The sequence below is a fragment of the Mirounga leonina genome, unplaced genomic scaffold (genome assembly GCF_011800145.1).
Source record: "Mirounga leonina isolate KUSES-001 unplaced genomic scaffold, KU_Mleo_1.0 Mir_94, whole genome shotgun sequence".
Lineage (NCBI taxonomy): Eukaryota > Metazoa > Chordata > Mammalia > Carnivora > Phocidae > Mirounga > Mirounga leonina.
In genome coordinates this window covers 732,894-755,672 of record NW_023270855.1, presented here as the reverse complement: position 1 = coordinate 755,672, position 22,779 = coordinate 732,894, and the positions used below count along the sequence as shown (strand labels likewise).

Below are 22,779 nucleotides of genomic sequence, written 5' to 3'. Positions count from 1 at the left end.
AACTCCCATAATGTATATATTGTTTTACTTTATGATGTCCCTCAAATCTGCTATTCTGTGTTCATTTTTCTTCATTCTTTTTTATTTTTGTGCCTAAGACTCAATAATTTCAAATTCCCTGTCTTCAAATTCACTGATTCTTTTTTCTGCCTGTTGGAGTGTTTCGTTCAACCACTCTAGTGAATTTTTCAATTCAGTTATTGTATTTTTCAGTTTTAGAGTTCCTATGTGGTTCTTTCTGTCTTTTTGTTAATAATCTTATTTTGTTTCCATATCATTTTCCTGATTTCTGTTAGCTCTTTGTATTTTCCTCTTTGAGTGTATTTAAAATAGTTGTTTTAAAGTCTTTGTCTAGTAAATCTGAAGGCTGTATTTGTTCAGGATGTTTTTGGAGATTTATTTTTTCCTTTGAATGGGCCATGTTCTTTTGTTTCTTTGTATGCATATGATCTTTTGTTGAAAATTCAGCATATAAAACAGCTGCCTCTCATAGTCTTTGCAGACTGGCTTCATGCTTGGGAAGAACTTCACTAATCGGTGTAGCATGAAGGCTTAAGGTCTTCTTAGGCCTTTTCTGGGCATTTGTCTCCCCTGGGCTTGTATGTGCTTTTCACACATGGGCTCAGTTTTCCTGTATACAAGGCTGTTTTAAGGTGTGTTAAATTCCTTAATCTCCCTGCTCCTTCTTCTTGGGACCTTACCTGTTCTGTTGTATTCTTCTGCCTGTAATTTCTTGCCCCCAGGTATCTACCATGTCCTGGGATATGAAGTCCATTTTCAGTTTTCACTAGCCATGACCACTGCTTCTCATGGCTTTCTTTAGCCTAAGATCCCAGCCACTTTTGACTATCTGTATAGTCTGTGTTAGACATCATAGAGAAATCCCTTAGGCGGCCCTGACTTTAGAACATTGCAAATTTGATCTCTCTGCTCTCTCCATTTTGTGGAAGGGAGCTGGGGTCCAGGCTGCCACTCACCTCTTACTGTGCCTTGGAGCATCAAGGAGTGGGTGAGGTAAGGGCCATTAAGAATGCCACAGAATTGGGCGCCTGGGTGGCTCAGTCATTAAGCGTCTGCCTTTGGCTCAGGTCATGATCCCAGGGTCCTGGGATCGAGTCCCACATCGGGCTTTCCGCTCTGCGGGAAGCCTGCTTCTCCCTCTCCCACTCCCCCTGCTTGTGTTCCTGCTCTCGCTATGTCTCTCTCTGTTAAATAAATAAATAAAAAGTCTTTAAAAAAAAAAAAAGAATGCCACAGAATTTTCTACCATTTTATTTTATTTTTAAATTTTTAAAAGATTTTATTTATTTATTTATTTGACAGAGAGAGACAGCGAGAGAGGGAACACAAGCAGGGGGAGTGGGAGAGGGAGAAGCAGGCTTCCCGTGGAGCAGGGAGCCCGATGCAGGGCTCAATCCCAGGACCCTGGGATCATGACCTGAGCCGAAGGCAGACGCTTAACGACTGAGCCACCCAGGTGCCCCTCTACCATTTTAAATGTGGCATTTTCTTCATTGGGCATACACTTCATTGTTGTAGATCTTTGACCAGTTTCCAGAGCTCCTATTAAGTTATCTTACTTGGAGATTGTTGAGCTTCTTGGATGTGTAGATTACTACTTTTCAAATTTGGGATGTTTTGGACATTTCTTCAAAAAAGTTTGTACTCCTTTATTCTCTTTCCTTTATCTCCTATTCACACTGTGTATGTTGGTGTGCTTAGTAGTGTCTCATGTTTCTCTGAGACATCCATTTTTCCTCAATCTTCTTTTTCTGTGGCGTCAGGTTGCACAATCTCCATTGATCTGTCCTCAAGTATGCTAATTCTTTCTTCTGCCAGTTTAAATCTATTGTTGAAGCACTCTAGTGAACTCTTCATTTTATTGTGCTTTCCAACTCTATACTTTCCATTTAATTTTTAAAAATAATTCCTGTTACCTTTCTTCATCTCCTTAAGCATAATTTTATTTAATTCTTTGAACATATTTGTAATGGCTACTTTGTGTATTCAGTATGACATCTGGGCCTTCTCAGAGGTTGTTTCTCTTGACTGCTTTTCTTCCTGTTTATGGATCCACTTTCCGGTTTCTTTGAATGCCTAGTAGTGTTTTTGGTTGGAACCTGGACATTTCAGGTGGGATATTGTAGCAACTCCAGGTACTGACTCGTCCCTCTTTGTGGCTTATTTTGTTTTCTTCTTTATTTCTCTATAGTAAGTTGGCAGGATTAATTAAGGGAAGTTTATTTCCACCAAAAGATGGAGCCTCTGATGTCACTTCTCAGAGTGTGCCCTCTTGGGTGTGTGCACAGTCACCCTGGAATGACAGAGATTTTAGCAGGGCTCTAGTTGGCTGTCTGTGTAATGTTTTTCTTTTTCTTTTCTTTTTTTAAATTAAGTTTTCATTTGAACTCCAGTTAACATACAGTGTTTCTTAGTTTCAGGTGTACAGCGTAGTGATTCAGCAATTCCATACAACATCCGGTGCTCATCCCAACAAGTGCCCTCCTTAATCCCTATCACCTGTTTTGTGTTATGTTTTCTGTCTCCGTTGGTATCATACCCAGATGTTAAGCCCCCCTAATTGCAGGCTAGTTGCTCTGTTGTTTTTGACCATGTCCTGGGATATAAATTGTTCCACACTCTTGTCCAGTTAAATCTGGGCTCCATTCAGGGGTAGTTTTTGAGGCATGTTTGTGGCTTATTCTGACCCTAGAGGGACTGTTCTTAATGATCTCTATCCCAGTGTTCTCTGGTAAATTTGCTGGCTTGCAGCTTAGCCTGTTACTCTAATGAAGCCACCAGCCTTCTCTTTGTTGCTTACCACCAAAATCTCCATTGCCTTTAGATTTGCCCTTCCACACGGTCTATTTCAAATAAAGTCATTTCTTTTGGAGAGCTTTGGAGCTCTGTGATCTCATGGTTTACCTCTTCCCCTGAGCAAAATCTCTGAGACCTTGCTTCAGAACTAGGGGTAGGACAGTGACCTGATTCTCTCAGAGTGACAGCCCTACTTTATGAGCAGGGCTCTGGGTGGGGACTGTAACCTCTGGTCTTCTTGGCTTACCTCTCCAGCCTGAAACCTTGCTCTACAATAGTTTCAGCATGGGGTAGAGCCTTTGCTGTCTGAGTGGGGGCTGTGTGGAGGAAGGGAGGAAAGGAGTCCCTGTGTTGTTAGCCACGCTTGCCAGGAAGTTAGCCTTTGCCACTCAGAGCTATGAGAAGACTAGGAAATGCTGGTGGCCTGCCCCTTCTGGTGACAGCGATTTCAGTCTTATCCACACTCACTTGAAGTGGAGCTTCTAGGGCAGGGAAGGGAAGAACAGACACTGACTCTGCCTGTTCTTATTGACATCTACCAGATCTTCTTGACTAAATGTTTCATTTGGCGTGTGCCCTTTGGACAATCCCCGGAGACTTTAAATGTTTGTTTTTTTGTTTGTTTTTTGGGTTTTGTTTTGTTTTGTTTTAATAATTTTCACCAGTTGTGGGTGTTTCACCAGGGAGCAGGTCTGCTAAGCTACCAGTGTCTCCATCTTGGAAGCGAAACATCTGGACTTTATCTTGAGGGCTGAGGGCACTGAAAGTTGTTAAGTAATGGTGAAAAGTGGGCTTTAAAATACTACTTTGGCTGCAATTTGGAGAACTGAACATTTTCTTTGGACACCTTTGTGTCCATATTTCATAACTCTGTTGAATCCTTATGAGAGTAAAACTCCAGTAAATTTTTGTTCCAGGTTAAAGAACTGTTTTCTTCTTTGGGAGTTGAATGTAATATCTTGGAACTTGATCGAGTTGGTAAGTAGAATGGGTAGTGTATACTTTTGTTTGTAATAAATGTCAACAAGATTGACTACTTCCCATTTGCTTTGTTCAATTCAATTTTCTCTTGTCCCTTTGGGTTAGGTGAGCTGTTTTTGTCTACTTTCAACCATGCAGAAAATAGAACTCTATACGGCAAATAATTTGGTGTAGATTTTTTTTATTTATATACTTTTCATATTTGAGGAAAGGGGGCAGGAAGAAGATGTATATACTGCTAAGGATGGAGTATTTCAGGCATTTAATATGTATCTGTCAACTTTCTGGCAAAATAGATTAAGCTGTAATAAATGGAAAAAAACTACCCTTATTTCCTGACTGTATTACACATGAGGGGAACACATAATTTTTCAGCTTTATATTTTTAATTCTTGTCATGCATGCATCCATCCATCTAATATTAACCAAGAGTTTTACCCACGCTTGTGATCTGCAAAGGTGGGAAACAGGGTGGTAAACAGAAAAGAGTTTGATCTCTGCCTTCACCAGACTTCACCAACTCCTTTTAGCTTAGACTTTTCTACAGTGTATACCACATAGGGCAGTCATAAGTAGTTGTGGCCCTGTGTTATTTTTAGGGGTGGAGGAGACATTTTGGAACATGGATCATAAAGATTTTTCAAATGTAATTGTAGGACACATTTTCTGAGTTATGACAGTGGAAGCAGGTTTTATCCTGATATTTGCTCTTTTAAGAGGATTTTTATTTATTTGTCCCAGCAAGGCCATTGAATGATAGATCAAAATCTAATTTAGAAGGGTTCGTTTTAAATGAATTTGTAGGTTTGTCTTTATTCTTTAAGGTTTCCTTTGAAAACAGGTGTTTCCCCTTCCTGAGTCATCATTTCATGAAGTTATATAATATGTAAATATGTAAGTACTGACGTTTTATGGGTGCGTGCATGTGAGCGTCTGGTGTTGTAACACTTCTGTTCAACTCCCAAAAGTTTGGAACCCTTTCAATGTTCTTATATATTTAAGTTTTTATTATTCAGATGATGGGGCCAATGTCCAAGAAGTGTTGTCAGAGATCACTAATCAGAAAACCGTGCCCAATATTTTTGTGAATAAAGTGCATATGGGTGGATGCGATCAAACTTTCCAGGTAATAATGGTATTATATGTTTTTAATGCTATTCAAAGTTTGGTTTTAAATCTATCTAAAAGGGGAGAAAATGGCTTTTAAAAAGGAGTCTATTCATGGGGCGCCTGGGGGGCTTAGTCGGTTAAGCGTCTGCCTGGGGCTCAGGTCATGATCCCAGGGTCTTGGGACTAAGCCCTGATCTGGCTCCCTGCTCAGCAGGGAGCCTGCTTCTCCCTCTCCCTCTACCTGCTGCTCCCCCTGCTGGTGCGCTCACTTGTTGTCTCTCTGTCTAAATAAAATCTTAAAAAAAAAGGAGTCTATTCATTTGTCTTTTGGAAGTTGTAAAGTGGAAAAGCATAGAGGATGGTTATCAGATAATCTTGAAAGTGGTGATAGATAAAATTGATGTTCTTAAGTTAGGTCCTTGTTTTATAACTACTTCCTTTTATTAAAATTGTGTTCCTTTGTATTTGTTTATGTATGTATGTAAATGGTAGTGATCAGTGATTAAATACTTATATTTGAGACTTTAACTTAAAATTACATTTTCTTGGGAAACTAGATTGTCTGGATTTATGTTAATCTATGATCAGCTTCGTTATCTATTAACAGCCTGCATTAGTCCCAAAAGCTCCACCTCAGCTCATGTGGTGGTATGTAGCATAATGAGAGGCCCCGAAACACCTCGGGAAGTGCTGGTCTTACCATTCCTAACCTGGAAAAGATGTCAGAGGATGAATCTGGAGATGCAGAGTTATACTGCATGGCACATACTTAGGAGATGTATTTTCCTTAGGGCACCTAATAGTAAGGAGGCCAAAGGAATCCTTTTTAGAATGTGCCAAAAGCCTCCATGGGCACTCATCCATCTGGGGCCATGTGCCATGTGCTGAGTCCTACAGTGATAGAGCACTTCCACTGTGCTTCCCAGGATGAGCTGGTGCCACATGGTGTTTCTAAAGCCAGCTTCATGGGGTGGAGCACCCACCTTCACATAAAACTATTGCTACATCATGCATTGATTGTCTCAACTTGCCTAAGCTACTTCTGATCAGAAGGGAGGGCCGAGTGAGCAGGAAACTATCATGGAGAGCTAGCCTTATGACCATTGCTGAAAGAAAAAGCAAAATTTTGTGTTGTATAGGAAGTTTACCAGGATGCTGCAAAATATAGGTCAATTTATGAGAAACCATGTAAAAATTTGATGTGCATGTCCTGCTGATGATGCTTAAGAATTGTTTTCAAAATAAAGCCTAGCACCGGTAAACAAAAGATAGAGGATCTTGAAAAATGGTATATGGCTATTTTACTTAGTTATAATACTTTGATGATTAGACCAAGGAAAATGACCTCACCTGACATAAAGCTGTGACCTATGGGTCATTTGACACACGTGTAGCCATCAGGTGATAATGAACAAAAATGTACGTACTTAGCATAAGTTCTATCTAGTGGGACCCTATTTGAATACCATCTAGATAAATTTAAAATTTGAACTTAGATGAATTAGGGACTGTTAATAAGAGTTTTAGAAAAGCAGTCCATGCTGATTCAACATAGGGTACAAAGGAACAGATTTAAGACAGGTCATGCCTCCTCTCTCTTTTGATTCGTAGGCTCATCAGAGTGGCTTATTACAGAAGCTCCTTCAGGAAGATGCAGCATACGATTATGACCTCATTGTCATTGGGGGAGGTTCTGGTGGCCTTGCATGTGCACAGGTATGAAAATAATGAAACCAGAAAAATTTCCTGGGTTGCTGTAAGCATTTCTTCAGCTACTTTAAAAAAGCCAATTTTGATGTTACAGTCCAGGGCTTTTATTGAATTAATAAAGAGAAGGGACTGTGTTCTTCCACAGTCTTTTCCTTTCAGGGAGAGAAAAATTGGGGGGTTGTCAGGAAAATGACAAGATCTTTATATGTAGCTTTTTTTTTTTTTTGTAGGAAGCTGCCATCTTGGGAAAGAAAGTTATGGTGCTAGACTTTGTGGTCCCATCACCTCAGGGCATGTCCTGGGGTAAGCAGTGTTTTTTTATTGTGACTCTTGTAGTTTTCTGCTCTTTACAGCCGGCTTTGTCTTTCTTTAATCTTGTTAATCCTCACAACAGTCTCAAGAGGTACAACTAGCCTGTTTCATAGGTGAGGAAAGCAAGTCTCTGTGAGGTTAAGTAACTGACCTAAGATCGCATAGTTAACAAGTGGTGATTCGGAAAGTTAATATAAAAGTAATGAAGGAAGATTTTGCAAAAAGAAAAAATTCAGTGCCTCCAGTATTCCAACACTTGTGCCATAATAATTCTTGCACACATGCACCAGTGTTTTTCCCTTAGTTGCAATCACAGTATATCCTGTGTGGTGCTCACCTAAGTCTGCTATGACCTTGTCTTGTGTTTCTGCCTCAGTTTCATCGCTGACTCCCTAATGGCTGCATGATGCTCAGTCAAGTTAGTGTGTGTCATCATTCAGGTCCCATCAGCACAGTGTACAGTGAGCTTCCAGTTGTAGATGAGAGCGTTCACTTTAACAAAACACGCAGATTTCGTGTTGGATATTTTCTGTTTATGGATCAGATCCATTCTTCATGTCTCTGCCTTTTTCCGTGCCCCAGAAAGCTAATGCATTGGCAACCTTGCCCTCTGGCTTCCCCCTGGGTTCGACCAGTTAGTGGTCATGGGAGGAGAACAGAAGGAGGGAGGAGAGTGGAGTTGGGGGTGTTCATTCCCCCAGCTCCTGCCCTGCTGATCCCTGCAGGCATGGAAGGCCACTTCCCCTGTCATGGCCAGCCCCCCGTGGGCTGTCACTCACTCAGTGTGCTTTGCCCATCACATGGGGTTGGCGATGACCCACTCACTATTCTGCTCCTCCTCGCTCTTCCTGCCCACACCCCTGTAATCATTTCTTTATAAACTCTCCTCAGTTTCCCAGCTTGAGGGTGTCATCTGTTTTCTGCCGGAACCCTGACAAAATAAGAAAATCATGTTTTAAAATTCAAATTTATTGAAAAATTTTACCTTAGAATTTCATACGCTAAAGCTAATCTATCTTGATTTTCCTTCTAACATTTGTATGTTAAAAAATTCCTTTGTGTACCTGTCATTGTTTTCTCCCTCTCTCCTCCTGCCCTGTCCCTTCTTTCTCTCCTGTCTATAAATATCCTATTTCTCTGAATTACCAGAAGAGAGACTGATCAGAGAGGGAGTTTTCTGACTCATGCCCTGCACGGGGGCATCACACATGGCCTTTTTGTGCTGCTTGAGATTGAGAGTAGATGTTACCAGGCAGCTTGCAGTGGACCTAATATTGGCTCAGAGGAGGAGTCAGACTTACAGAGAATAAAGGCTAGAAGCTGGGATTCCAGCCCTTGGTCTGGTATCTATCTAATTAATCTAATATAGTTCTGATCCCTTTATGGGTCAGACTCAAATGAAAATTTTGGATTCTCTCCCCAGAAAACTATTCAAGTGTACATCTGTATTTTTGCTCATCTTTGGGTCTCCTTCACAGACCCTCATTTGAAAAGTTTGGCTTAATCATTTGCGTGTTATTGTGGGGTCTGCTGTTGGCCCCACAACCATCTGAGTGTGTCATTTCCACAGGTTTAACAACACCTGCTCTACATGTATTTAGAACCATGTATACACCCACAGACACAGAGGAAACATTAAACCTATTATCTTCTTTCTCAGGTCTTGGCGGTACTTGCGTAAATGTGGGCTGTGTTCCTAAGAAATTGATGCATCAAGCTGCCCTTTTGGGGCAGGCGTTAAGTGACGCCAGGAAGTTTGGCTGGGAGTACAGTCAACAAGGTGGGTAACAGTATATAAAAATACAGATTGGGAGAAAAGAAGAAAGAATGAGTTTCTTAGAGAAAGACTTGGTATTTATATTTCTACAGTTGAGTCTGAAATTCGTTTAATGACCACTCATTAGGACCCCACTTTGGCATAGAGGATCACTTGAAACCTGGCCCTGCTCTCGGGGACCTTGGTGCCTTTGGCAGCTATAGTCATTCCATACTCTTTACAGAATGTGAGAGAGAATAATTGCTATTTTCAGATTTCCTTCAAGTGTAAAGAAAATAGAATAGCCAGGGTCATTATTTGAATTTTATCCATTATCGTGATAACATTTTCTATTTTACCAGTGGTTATATGTGTCTTGGTTTAGTGAAAGATGGAAACCAAATTCACCCAATGGACACTTATTGGTTAGGCTCTGAGGATACAGATAAGAGGAAAATAGAGCTTCTGCCCTAAAGCAGTACACGGTCTGTTGGAAGAGATGAGAAGAGAAGAGAGGCGATTCTGTGTGCTGTGGTTCACAGGGAGGTTTTGAGCATTGCCTTGAGGGGCACTTACTGTATCCTTGAGAGTCAGAGGTGGTGGAGGTGACCCTTGAGCTGAATCTTGAGGGTCACAGAGAAGTAGGTCATAAAGACAGGAAGCAGTGTGCTCTGAACTCTGGAGCTGGGAGAAAACATGGAGTCTTTGGGGGATAGTGAATGGCTGGTGTGGAGAATGGGGGAGGGATCCTGGAAGAAACAAGATTACAGAGAAACAGGTCATGGTGGCTCTTAAATGCCATCTGAAGGAGTTGTGATTGACCCCAAAGGGAGTAAGGGAGTCATTGAGGGGTGTCAACAAGGGAGGAGCCTGAACAACAGTTTGGATTCTGGATCCCTCTGGTGGCACCAAGGAGTTTAGAAGGCTGGAGGTGGGGAGGGGGGCAAGTCCAAAGACAGGGAAGTGAGGTGGGGTGCTGTCACCTAACCCAGAGGAGAAATGACCAGGCCTGGGCCAAGACTGATTTTGGACTAGAGAATGTGAAGTGGATTTAGAGGATTGAAGGCCTGGAATTGACAGGCTCGACGTGGATGGGTGATTTTGTCTCTTTAGAATAACATTATGGAATTTCTAAAAAAATTACAGGGACAGGTCTCCCAAGAGATTTTGGTGGAGGAAATGTGTGCATGAGCATATCCTTCCTGGTGATTTGGCTGGGCCCCCCAGGTCACAGAGTGGGTGGAAGGTGAAGGAAAGGAAGGAATCCCAGAAGAGGGAGTGGGTGACAATGCAGTGTATTTGCTGAGCTGGAAAACAGGCAGGTGTGAGTTAGTGGCCAGGTGTGGTGGAGTTCAGCATAATGAGTTGTGGCTGGACAGATTCTCCATGGACAAATTTCCCCAGACACTCAGCTCTGTGGAGAGCTTTGGGTCCAGCTTTAGTAGCAACTGGTTGTAGATAAAATGGTCTTTGCCCTTGGCAGTTTAACTTTGGGGTCATCTTCACTTTCAAGAATCCTTCTCCCCGAATCCTTCATCTTGTATGGGTTTTCCCCTGCAGAACACCTGGTGGGAGTTCGCTATCAGGGGATGGTTTGTGCTTGAGAGAGGTCTAGGCAGGGCCTGGGTTTGCAGCCCGGGTGGTGGTTGAAGTCTTAGGAATTGCTGAGAGGGGCTGGGGAGGCCCTATGGATGGAAAAGAATAGCAGACACAGACAGGATCCTGAGAAATGTTAATACCTAAGGGGTAGGTGAGGAAGATGAGGAAAACCCAGGAGAATCATGTCACAGAAGCCAGGAGGGGCTAGATTTTTAAGGATAAGACTTAGGGCTTAGAGAGTCTCCGAAGAGAACCATCTGGAGGGAAAAGGTGCCGGAAGGCCAAATGGATTAGGATTTGAATTAGGTACATTTTAGATTGGCAATTAGGTAGTTAAGGAGTCTCTCTCTCTCTCTTTTTAAAGATTTTATTTCTTTATTTGTGAGAGAGAGAGAGAGAAAACACAGCAGGGGGAGGAGCAGAGGGAGAGGGACAAGCAGACTCCGTGCTGAGCACCAAGCCAGATGTGGGGCTCGATCCCATGACCCTAAGATCATGACCTGAGCTGAAATCAAGAGTCAGACACTTAAGTGACTGAGCCACCCAGTCGCCCAAAGGAGTCTTTTTAAAACTAAAAGTGTTTATAGCCTGTTTTAATAATTCTAAAATAATCGAGGCCAAGTGGGGAGGAAACACTGAATGCCCCATAATGGAGAAAGGCCATGAAGAATGGAACTGTACACGTGGTCTGTGATGAGGACAGCCAGGCAGGGAGGTGTGTGGGTAACTCCCCATGCAGGGTTCCCCACAAGTTAATGACTTCTGGGTGTATCAGCCCTGCCCGGCGCCCGCAGCCCCACGCTGCTGGGGCCCTGCACGTTCGGCAGGGGCGGGGCGGACAGCAGGGTGTATGCTCATGCCACTTGGCCTCACCTGAGGGTCCAGGTTATGTTCTTGAACTTACCTCTGTGCTTAATATTCCTAAATACTTTCTAATTCCCTCAAGTGTGTAAAATCTTGTTCCACATATACAAAAGGCTTCTAAGTTAGTTTTGAGTTGCTATGCTAAGAAATACCTAGCTAACCATCACATGGAATTTGGGGCTTAGCAGTTTTTAGGAATAGGCTTCATGGAATGGCCAAGAGAAGTCCAAAGAATCTAAGTGGTAAGAGAAAGGAACTGAAAGCATGCCGAAATCTTGGTGTGGGAGAATGTTCTAGATACTTTGGTTCTTGATGTTGGTAGAGGAATAATGGATTAAAATAAATTTAAAATGTATATATAATTTCCAGATCAGAAATTGAATATAGAACTTCCAAGAAAAAGGAAATGGGAAATATACAAATAAACAGCATGAAACTAACTTAAAACAAGCAAAAAACAACCCAGAAAACAAGACGGCAGACAGACATAGGGACAGTCTTTTACATATTAGATAATAAAGCTGAGTGAATAAACTTCTCAAGTTGTGTAGACAGAATTCATCTGTGTGCTGTTTACAGGACACACACCTAAAACCAAAAGAGATAATTGTTGAGAATACAGGAATTTTAAATTTTGAAAAGACTAACTTAAATTTTCCTATTTAAAATGAAATAGATGGGAAATTTTTAAATAGGTGGGAGAAGCTGTATCAGGGAAAGGCAAACCAAAGCAATGGCAGTTAATATCAGATAGGGAGACTACAAGGCAAAAAAAAACCCCACAAAAGCATACACACACAAACACACACGCGCACGTGCACACCCACACACACATATACCCCACACTGAGGAATTAATGATTTAGCACCCTCCCCAAAATAGAATCAATGAACAAAACCAAGAATATATTTGAAAATGCAAGTAAGTAGGTAGGCCTTTGGCAAATCCAGTCGGGGAAACAGGAGAGAGAATTCATACAAATATGTAACATTAGGGGTCTTGAGAAAAGAAAGATAACTACAGAAAGAGAAGAGAAAAAACAAATTCAGGATACAAATTAGTGGTAAGAATTTTAAATATCTTGATGAAAAGGAGTATATTCTAGGAAAATATAAATGACCAGAATGGACTTGAATTATCAAAGAAAACATTGCCTAAGGACAACCAATTCTCCAAGACTCTATAAATTTACATGTAAATTTCCTCAAATCTTCAAGGAAAGACACTTTTTTAAATATTTAAACTGTTCTAGAGTTTAGGAAAAAATGGAAAGTTCCACCTTTTTTTTTTGAGGCTGACTTAACAGTGATACAGAAAGATAGTGTAAAAATAGAAAGCTATTGCCATTTGCAACGACGTGGATGGAACTGGAGGGTGTTATGCTGAGCGAAGTAAGTCAATCAGAGAAAGACATGTATCATATGACCTCACTGATATGAGGAATTCTTAATCTCAGGAAACAAACTGAGGGTTGCTGGAGTGGGGGGGGGGTGGGAGGGATGGGGTCACTGGGTGATAGACACTGGGGAGGGTATGTGCTATGGTAAGTGAATTGTGCAAGACTGTTGAATCACAGATCTGTACCTTTGAAACAAATAATGCAATCATGGAACACTACATCAAAAACTGATGATGTAATGTATGATGATTAACATAACAATAAAAAATTTAAAAAAATAGAAAGCTATAGCTCATAGAGCTAGAAGATTCTAGAAAAAACAAATCCTCTCCAGCAGTGACTAAAAGAATGCACTGTGACTTCTGAGGGTTCATTCTGGGGATACAAGAATGAGTCATTAGGAAACCAGAGTAAGGATGCTAAAATCCACATGATGACCTGGATTCTAGCTCCAAAGGCATTTGATAAAAATTTCACATCCATTATAGCTCTTAAAAAAAAAAAAAGTCATTAAACTAAGCAAAGAAATGGACACTTTTTTTACATGATGAAGAAAAGTCAGATGTAAATATTTGATGGAGAAGAGCTTGAGGCATTTACATTAAAGTCAAGAATCAAACAGGGCAGCCCACTTTCACTACTACATCTGCATTGTTTTGGGGCTTCTGGCCAGTGCACTAAAAGGAAGAGTAGGAAAGAAAAAGTACATACTTGAGAAGAAGGAAGAAAAAGATATTATAAATCTATAATATGAATTATATACAAGATACCTAGAACATACAAGAGATCGAGCTAAAAATGTCAGAACTAATAAGAGTTCACTAAGTTGCTCGGAGGATATATGTGTAAAAATCAATAGATTTCTTACATTAGCAATAAGAAGTTAAATAAACAATGGAAAATTGCAACAAAATGATAGAATAACTTGGGATAAATTTACTAGGAATGGACAAAATATATAAGGAAAGAATAGAAAAGCATAACAAAAATATACTGAGATTTTTGGATGGGATGTCTCAATATTATAAAGACATTATCTAAAATTTAATTTGTAAATTTTATTTAAGTCCAGGAAAAACCTCAACAATTTTTTTTTCTTTTTGGAACCTGACAGATTATTCTAAAGTTTGTATTGAAAGTAAATATATGAGAATAGCTCTGCAGCCTTTGAGGAAGTATGGGAAATGATTTTTCCCATCAGTAGTTAGAATTGTGATACTGTTGCAAAGCTTAAACAGGTCAATAAAACAGTAGAGCATGTGGTTCCAAAGTGCTAGTCCCTGGGCTTGCCTTATCAGAATCTCCCAGCGGGAGCTTGTCCTGACTCCTTAGGTTTGTGGCAGGTCCAAGGATTTGTATGTTTCAACCTGATTCCCAGAGGATCCTGATGTGCAGCCGTATTTGGGAAACCCTGATGTAGAGTGTCTCTTACAACAAGAGCCAGAAACAAAAGGACATGTGAAGTGGGAATCTAACTGACAAGGTCCTTGGGAGAAATGGTTCTTGGAAGGTTAGAGGAGTAGCTTTTCTGGACTAGAGGGGAAGAGGTAGCTTAGGATCTGAGGGCATGTGCCATTATGGAGAGGCTCATCCCTGCTAGGCTGGCCTCTGTGTCTTACAAACACAGTGCTGCACGGAGGCTGATTTCTCCTTCAGGAGGCAGCATCAGCAGATGAGGTGAACACTAGGAAATCATTCCCACCTCGAAGATACAGGGATGATGAGGAATTTGATTCCATCACCTCCTGCTCCAGTTGCAACAGGAAATGAGTAAACATTGTAATATAAATGGTGGGCAGTGGTGAGCAGAAACCACATTTGTCGTAAAGAAATGTAGGATCTTCGCTATCATAAAACCACCACCAAGTGAACTGAAAGGGAGTGGCCCAGGCTGGTCTGGTCAGGGGATGTGTAGTGCTCACTGACCTGAGATCCAGTTCCCTTCATATCTGGGACACCATGTGCAGCAGACCTCACAGAGCACAGTGGCCTTGGGGTGCTCCCGAGTAGGGATGATCTTCCTGCCTTGTGATGTTTTGGACTGTTCTCCCCATTCTTTTCTCCATGGATTTTTTTTTTCTTCTTTTCGGAACTCTGCTGTTTGCTTATGTTTTGTATTATAAAAGAGGAAGAAGTATAAACCATAACTGGCCTAAAAAAGATTTCAGTTGCTAGTTGTCTTGTGTTCACTTCTTGATTCTTAAAGCAATATATAGTATGGCTCATGTGTGGTTGTATATGATTGAACATTAAAAATAAAATTCACTTGGGGCGCCTGGGTGGCTTAGTCAGTTAAGCTTGATCCCAGAGTCCTGGGATCGAGCCCCGCATGGGGCTCCCTGCTCAGTGGGGAGCCTGCTTCTCCCTCTCCCTCTGCCTCTCCCTGCAGCTCATGTTCTTGCTCACTCTGCTCTCTCTCTCTCTCACAAAAAAATAAATAAAAAATTTTTAAAGGAAAAAAATTTGCTTTATACCTTCATTCTGGTTATTTGTTTTCAGTGAGGCATAACTGGGAGACTATGACAGAAGCGATTCAAAATCACATCGGCTCTCTAAACTGGGGCTGCAGGTTGTCCTTGAGGGAGAAGGCCGTGGCCTATGTCAATTCCTATGGAGAATTTGTTGAACATCATAAAATAAAGGTACTGTTTGTTTTGTCTTGTTTGTTGCTTTTCTTTACTATTGCTTGAACTTGCCTTGATCTGAAATTCCCTGCATGTTATGGACTCTCACTGACCTATGCACACACATTGCCTTTTGTGCACCTGTTTCTTCCCCATTGTTGTTGATTCCACAGGTCCTGCTAAATTGTAGGAATTGCCTTTTAAAGAGCTCTTCATTTAAAGTTATTATTTGCCTTTTGATTTTATTACTACCTTAAAAGAAAATGTTTAGACTAAATAGTTGAAAGTTTAAAAGACAAAAAAAGAAAAATTTTAGTAGTGTAATTCTTTTTTAAAATGAAACCTTAGGGGGGATGGGCAAAATGGAATGAAGAGTCACGGGGATGAAGGTACAGCCTCGGGAATTAGGCAGGGGTGTCATAGTAGCTGTGTGGGGACAGATGGCAGCTACACATGCGCTGAGCATGGTGTGATGTATAGACTCACCAATCACTGTGTTGTATACCTGAAACTGATGGGACATTGTGTGTCAACTGTACTTCAGTACAAAGAATAATTAAAAAAATAAAAATAAAATGAAACCTTAACTAGAACTCCAATATGTCATTCAAAGGTGTATTAATAAAATTAGTATGGAAACTAGTGTATTTTTATAAGCTTTGTAATGTTTCATATCATAAGAGCAATATGTAATGAAAATGAGATCGTTTTGGTGAACACGAGAATTTTAAATTGGAGTTATAAAAGACAATCAGATATAACCCTCAACACCTAGTTTATTTTTGAACTCTGCTTTCCTGGCACAGTGTGCAGTGATCTTGGGGGGATTTGAGGTTGTTTTGTAGTCATTTATTATCTCTGGAAAGGTGAGATGGTCTGTCAAAAGCTGCCCCTTTTGAAACCATACATGGGCCAATTTGAATTACATCACTCACATGAAAGAAACATCATAGAACTATGAGTCAGGTAGTTTTATTTCTCAAATTGTGGCATGGCCGGCATGGTTGGTTGAATAAGCCAGTCGTTCGCAGCCGTACCTGCCTCTTTTCTGCGTTTCCGCATTTAGTGATAAGCAGGGTCTCCTCAGTTGCTCCAGCAACTCCCCTCCCACCCCTGCAGCCGGCGCTTGTTTCTCTCTTTCTGGACCCTCTGGAGCAAGTGCCTGTCTCCAGGCTGCCCTCCCTCCATCCCACCATTTAAACCACCCTCTTGTTTAAACACCTTCATTGGTTTTTGAATTTTTTTAATAAATTATTTGTATAATTGAAAATGGGCAAACAATGAATAACCTTTCCTGGTTCCCCATAGCTGAAATCTTGAGAATGGCAAATAAAGGTGTTAACATTTGGCATGAATCTGTTTCACGTCACTGGGACATGTTCCTCCCTTTCCGGCCACTTTCTGACCACTTGCCACTCCCCAGACACCTGCTACTTTCAGGCATGTGTGCTTTTCTGTGCACTCTTCTCTCTGTAGGTTTCCTTTCTTCTCAAATCCTCTCACTTTCTTGTCTCCACTTGAAATACCACCACCTTTGAAGCTGCCCTCGACTGGTGTTCCAGTCCCCTATTCCACCTCCACTGGGCTCTGTAGGTGATATTCTATGAAGACTTCTTTTTTCTATGTTGGTGCTTATCACACTGCATTATTATATTTGCATGTCCGCTCCTGTTGGGTGGGAAGCTCTGTAACTAGTTGTCCGGGGTGTCTGATACCCTACCGTGTTTGTAGAAGAAGTTGAAATTTACTTTTCTCTTTTCAAGGCAACCAATAGAAAAGGACAGGAAACTTACTATACTGCTGCAAAATTTGTCCTAGCGACAGGCGAAAGGCCCCGCTATTTAGGAATCCAAGGAGATAAAGAGTACTGTATTACTAGGTAAGATTAAATAGGCTATTGTAACCGTAAATTATGTTATGTTTATGTGTCCAATTTATTTAGTCCCTGATATTATTTCACAAAAGATTTGAATTGATGACAAATAAAAAGTATAACACACGAAGCTAAGCTTATGTTAACCATATTGAAGCCCAGAGAAAATAAGGTTAGGTAAGTAATAAGGTCAAATTTATGCACACATATATGCTGTATGATTCTAGGTAATTGCTCAATGAGGTCTGGGAAATTGTCTCTAAACTTCATGGAAGCCAAAGCAAAGAAGTAAATACAAATAGCTTTAGGGTTTAGTGTCTATATGATCTAATGAACCAGTTGATCAGGAGAAGCGTGGCTGTTCCTAATATTGGGATTTAATAGTAATTATCCCTGGATGGTTACAGAGAGGACATTGTATAATGCAGGACAATGACTTTCAAACTTTTTTCACCAGATGCACATACGCAACTGATGAGTCATTGAACACTACATCTGGAACTAATGATGCACTATATGTTGGCTAATTGAATTTAAATTAAAAAAAAAAGAAATATGTTTTTTGTGACACTGTTGTTCAGGTGAACACACACACACGCGTGTGTGCGCACACACACACACACACTCAAACCAAACCATATTTCTTCTTATCTCATATAATGTAGTCTAATATTTTCTATTCTTTTTTTTTAAGATTTTTTATTTTATTTTATTTATTTGAGAGAGAGAGAATGAGAGAGAGCACATGAGGGGGGAAGGGTCAGAGGGAGAAGCAGACTCCCTGCCGAGCAGGGAGCCCGATGCGGGACTCGATCCCAGGACGCTGGGATCATGACCTGAGCCGAAGGCAGACGCTTAACGACTGAGCCACCCAGGCGCCCCTATTTTCTATTCTATTTCATTTTTAAAACACCTTCACTTGTGATCCACTAATTTGATTTTGAAAAACCTGAGATATACTTCTTACTCTATAGTGGACACTCTTACAAACTCCAAAAGGCTCTTTCTGTTCATGTTTCTTCATTCCAGCACCAGGTTGCTATGCCAACAAAAGACCACTACACATCGAAACCTACATGTTCATTTTTACTTCATTTTTATTGCCTACGTGTTCCTTTTGTTGTTTTATTTTTCAGTGATGACCTGTTTTCTCTGCCTTATTGCCCTGGCAAAACATTAGTGGTGGGTGCATCTTATGTCGGTCTGGAATGCGCAGGGTTTCTTGCTGGCATTGGCTTAGATGTCACGGTTATGGTGCGCTCAGTCCTTCTTCGTGGCTTTGATCAAGAAATGGCAGAGAAAGTGGGTTCCTACATGGAGCAACATGGTGTTAAGTTCTTAAGAAAATTTGTACCTGTGATGGTAAGTCTGAAAGGCATTTGGAATTCCTTTTATTTTCAGGTTTTTAAAAATTCTCTTTTTAGTTTTTTATTCTAGCTCTCCTTACTTCATTTCCTGAAATAAATTAGTCCGTACTCAGTAGGACACCTTAAAGATAGTGGTCCCACCTCCAGTCTACATAACTGACCTCCACATGTCCCTCTGTCCTCCCCGCCCCTCCGCCTGTATGGGAAAGTGTCCTTGCTCCTCTCACGCCTTCTGTATGCTCTTACCTTCTCTCACCTTGTCAGGGATGCTCCATCTTCAGTTAACATCCTTTCTGCTCTGTCATTCCCACCAGTGTCTCTCCTCTTCAAACAAATAAGCCCTCCCTTGCCCTCTCTGCCCTTTTGGCTGGGTCCCTGTTTTTCTTTTCCTGTTTACAAGGAAACTTCTGTACATGCTCCTTCTCGTTTCTTGCCTCCATTTTCCACTTCAGCCAACTCTCAGCTGCTTTCATCCCTGCTCCTCCTTTGAAATTACATGCTGGGGTCTGTGGCCGACTCCATGCTGTCAGATCCAATGGTCATATCTCTGCCCTTATGGAGTGGGGCTTCTGGGCAGCATTCGGTGAAACTGACATTCCTTCCCTTTGAAACACTCTCCATCCTTGAGCTCTCTGGTCCCACAGCCTGTGATTCCACATCTCCTCAACCTGTAAATGTCAGAACACTGGCTCCCTCTTCTCTTCTCTGCACTTGTTACCTGGGTGGTCTTCTTTAGGTCCATACTTTATTATCTCAATGCTAATGGCTTTCAGATTTATATATCCTGCTCAGGCATCTCTCCTAAACTCCACACCCATTTACACATTTGGCTATGGGATATCGCCACTTGAATTCCTCATAAGCATTTCAGATTTATTAAGACAAAAATGAAATTCTTGATTTTCTTCCTAAGTGTATTCCCCAGCTCATCTTTCTGGCCTATCTCAGTACTCAGTAGGTGGTACTGAAGTCTACACAATTTATTAAGTCAACACCTGGAAAACATCATTCATTCCTCCTATTATGCCTCCACCAACTAATCCATTAATTTATTTCTACCTCCAAATTTTACCTTGTTACAGTCCTTTTTTCTCTGTCTTTACTTAGTCGAAAAACCTACATACGCACACATGTACACCCTCTGACCCATTTATTTTGTCACCTTTAGACAGAATCATTACATTACTTATCCTTACTAGGTTCAGCAGTTGGAGAAAGGTTCACCCGGAAAGCTGAAAGTAGTGGCTAAATCCACTGAAGGACCAGAAGCTATTGAAGAAGTATATAATACAGTAAGTTTTTATTTTATAAGCAGTAAAGTGGTTGAACACACTCATAAATTAGCACAAATGAAGTTTATGGGAAAATTCTTAGGCTTAACTTTTTTCCTTTTGATTCTTTGTAAAAACTATAATAAAATGGCAGGTAGTTGAGCTGTTGACATTTGGTATTTTTGGTGTACATGAAAAATATAAGAAAATATGTGTGTATGGATAATTTATATATAGAATAAAATCTGGAAGCAGATATATCTGACTTATAAGTACTTACTTCTGGAGCATTAGATATCTTTTACATTTGGGCATTTGAATATTTTCAATAAAAATTGAATATATCTTATAATCAAAAACAATAATAAAGATCTTTTTATTTTTAAAAACAATATAAAATCTGCAAACAATGTGAATTGTCCATGGACTATATTGGGTGGCAACAGTTCTAATTTAAAACTGATGATATTTGGATGTCAACATTTCTTTGGTAAATCATAATGATACATTTATGTTTTATATACTGATATATGTGTGATTGTTTTTAGTTAAAATAAGGAAACAATATGGGGAGGATCAACAAAGCCAAAAAATAAGAAAACAAACAAAATAAATCAACGCCAGTTGAGAGTTTTATTAGAATTTTATCAGATATATAAATCAATTGGTAACTTTTTATTGCAATATTTAGTCTTCTCTCCATAAATATGGTATATCTTCCTCTTAATTTAGGTTGTCCTTTAATAATAAAGTTAATAAATTTCTCTGTATGCAAATCAAGAACATCTTTTAGATTTATTCCTAGGTATTTAATGTATTTTTATGTAGTCATAAATGGTATTTTTTGGGGAAAATGTCATTGTCTTTAACTGTTGCTGGTGTATAGAAATGCTGCCAATTTGTGTGTTTTGATTTAGTATTCCATAATCTTGCTAAACTCTTATTTGATAATTTATCTTAGATTATTTTGAATTTTCTTTGTATGCCTTCATACTGTTTGTAAATAACAAAAGTTTTGTTTCCTCCTTTCTGCTTTTTTCCTTTTTATTTCTTTTTTTTTTTGCATAAGTACACTAGCTGGGACCTCCAAGAAATGGCAGTGGCAGGCATTTTCTTGTTCTCAGTATTGAAAGTTCTCAGTGTTTCATCATTAAAGAGTAATGTTTTCTGCAGGATTTTGTTAGATATTCTTAATTAAGTTAAAGAATTTCTTTTCTCTTTCTTGTCTGCCAAGGGTTTTTTGGTTATTTCTTTTCTGTTTTTTAAAAATCACAAGTGGATGTTTGGTTGTAACAGTGTTTCTTTTGTAGCTGTTGATCAAAAATTTTTTTCTTTAATCTGTAAATGTGTTGAATTACATTGATTTTCTAATGTTCAACCAACTCTGTGTTCCTGGTATAAACCCAACTTGGTAATGGTTCTTTTCATATATTGTTGGATTTGGTTCTTGAGAATTTTTGCATTAATATTCATGAATTGTATTGGCTCATAATTTTCCTTTCATATATTGAACTTTTCAGATTTGGATATCAAGGTTGTTTTAGCTCATGAAAGAAGTTTGGAGTATATTACCTCTTTCTCTGTTCTCTGGAAGCAGTTTCATAATATTAGAATTGGTTCTTTGTTTGATAGAATTCACTGATGTAACCATCTGAGCCTATAATTTTCTATAGATATATGTATTTGACCACTGATTGAATTTCTTTAACAGTCATAGGGCTTTAAAGGCTTTCTATTTTTTCTTGAGTTACTTTAGATTAATTATATTTTCCTAGTAATTAGTTCATTTCTTCTGAGTTATCGAATATAATGGTATAAAGTTATTCACAGTATCTAAATTTGTAAATTGTTTACTTTTATAATAAGGTATAATTTACATGTAGTGAAATGCACATATCTTAGATGTACAGTTCAGTCAGTTTTGAAAAATGCACATTTGTGTAATCCATACACATTTGAAGGTAATAGAATATTTCTACGAGTTCAGAAAGCTCTCCTATATCGCTTCCCACTCCCTGACCCAAACAACCCTATTCTGATCCTGTCACCATAGACTAGTTTTACCTATTCTAGATGTCACAGGAATGGAACTATATGATACATACTCCTCATATTCATCCATGTTGTGTGTCTGTAGTTAGTTGTTCTTACTATATAAATTATATGATTATAAAATTGTATGAGTATACCACAGTTTGTTCATTTTCCTGTGGATGAACACCTAGGCTCTTTGTGGTTTGGGCTATTGTGACTAAAACTGCTATGAAGATTTCTTGTGTAAGCCCTTGTGGACTTATATTTTCGTTTCTCATGGGTAAATACCTAGGAATGAAATTAAATGGTCATAAGATGGTTTCTATGTTTAACTTTTTGAGAAACCGTATAACAGCTTCTATATGAATGAATCATTTTATATTTCCACCAGCTGACATGGGAGTTTTGGTTGTCCCATGTCCTCAACATTTGGGCTTGTCTGGATTTTTCATTTTAGCCATTCTAGTGCATGTGTAGTGGTGTCTTATTATGGTTCTAATCTACGTCTTCCTGATGACTAATGGTGTTGAGCAACTTTTCATGTGTTCACTGGCCATTTATTATATTTTCCATTATGAAGTATCAGCTCACATCTTTGGTCCGTGTTTTTTTATTCAGTTATTTGAATTTTATTCTTGAATTGAGGGAGTTTTGTACATCTCTTGGATACCTTCTGTTTTCAGGTAGATATATTGTGAATATTTTCTTCCCATTTGTGACTTGCCTATCATTTTTTATAGCATCTTTTGATGAACAGTAGTTTTAAAATTTTTATGAAGTCCAGTTTATTAATTTTTTGCTTTATGGTTAATGCTTTCTATGAGCTCTAAGGAATCCTTTTACCCAAAGGTCATGAAGCTATTCTCCTAAATTTTATTCTTGAAGCTTTATAATTTTATCTTTTATGTTCAGGTCTGTAATACATCTTGAATTAATTTTTGTTTATACAATGAGGTAAGAATATGGGTTTTTTTTCTTCAGTATGGGTATCCAGTACCATTTGTTGAAAAGACTTCCTTTCTCCACTGAGTTGCTTTGGTGCCTTTATTGAAATCATTTGAC

At 39.5% G+C, this 22,779-nt stretch overlaps 1 protein-coding gene across 2 annotated transcripts in view; it reads left to right on the top strand.

Moving 5' to 3' along the window:
* Nucleotides 1-22,779, top strand: part of TXNRD3 (thioredoxin reductase 3) — a 62,007-nt gene that overhangs the window by 9,085 nt on the left and 30,143 nt on the right. The window contains exons 2-10 of one of the 2 annotated variants that reach the window (XM_034996505.1): nt 3,735-3,795; nt 4,815-4,924; nt 6,520-6,624; nt 6,849-6,921; nt 8,591-8,710; nt 15,048-15,190; nt 16,936-17,051; nt 18,182-18,407; nt 19,612-19,704. In XM_034996505.1, coding sequence (XP_034852396.1) covers nt 3,735-3,795; nt 4,815-4,924; nt 6,520-6,624; nt 6,849-6,921; nt 8,591-8,710; nt 15,048-15,190; nt 16,936-17,051; nt 18,182-18,407; nt 19,612-19,704 — 1,047 coding nt within the window. The remainder of the gene's footprint in view (nt 1-3,734; nt 3,796-4,814; nt 4,925-6,519; nt 6,625-6,848; nt 6,922-8,590; nt 8,711-15,047; nt 15,191-16,935; nt 17,052-18,181; nt 18,408-19,611; nt 19,705-22,779) is intronic. The other variant, XM_034996503.1, reaches the window with a different exon arrangement.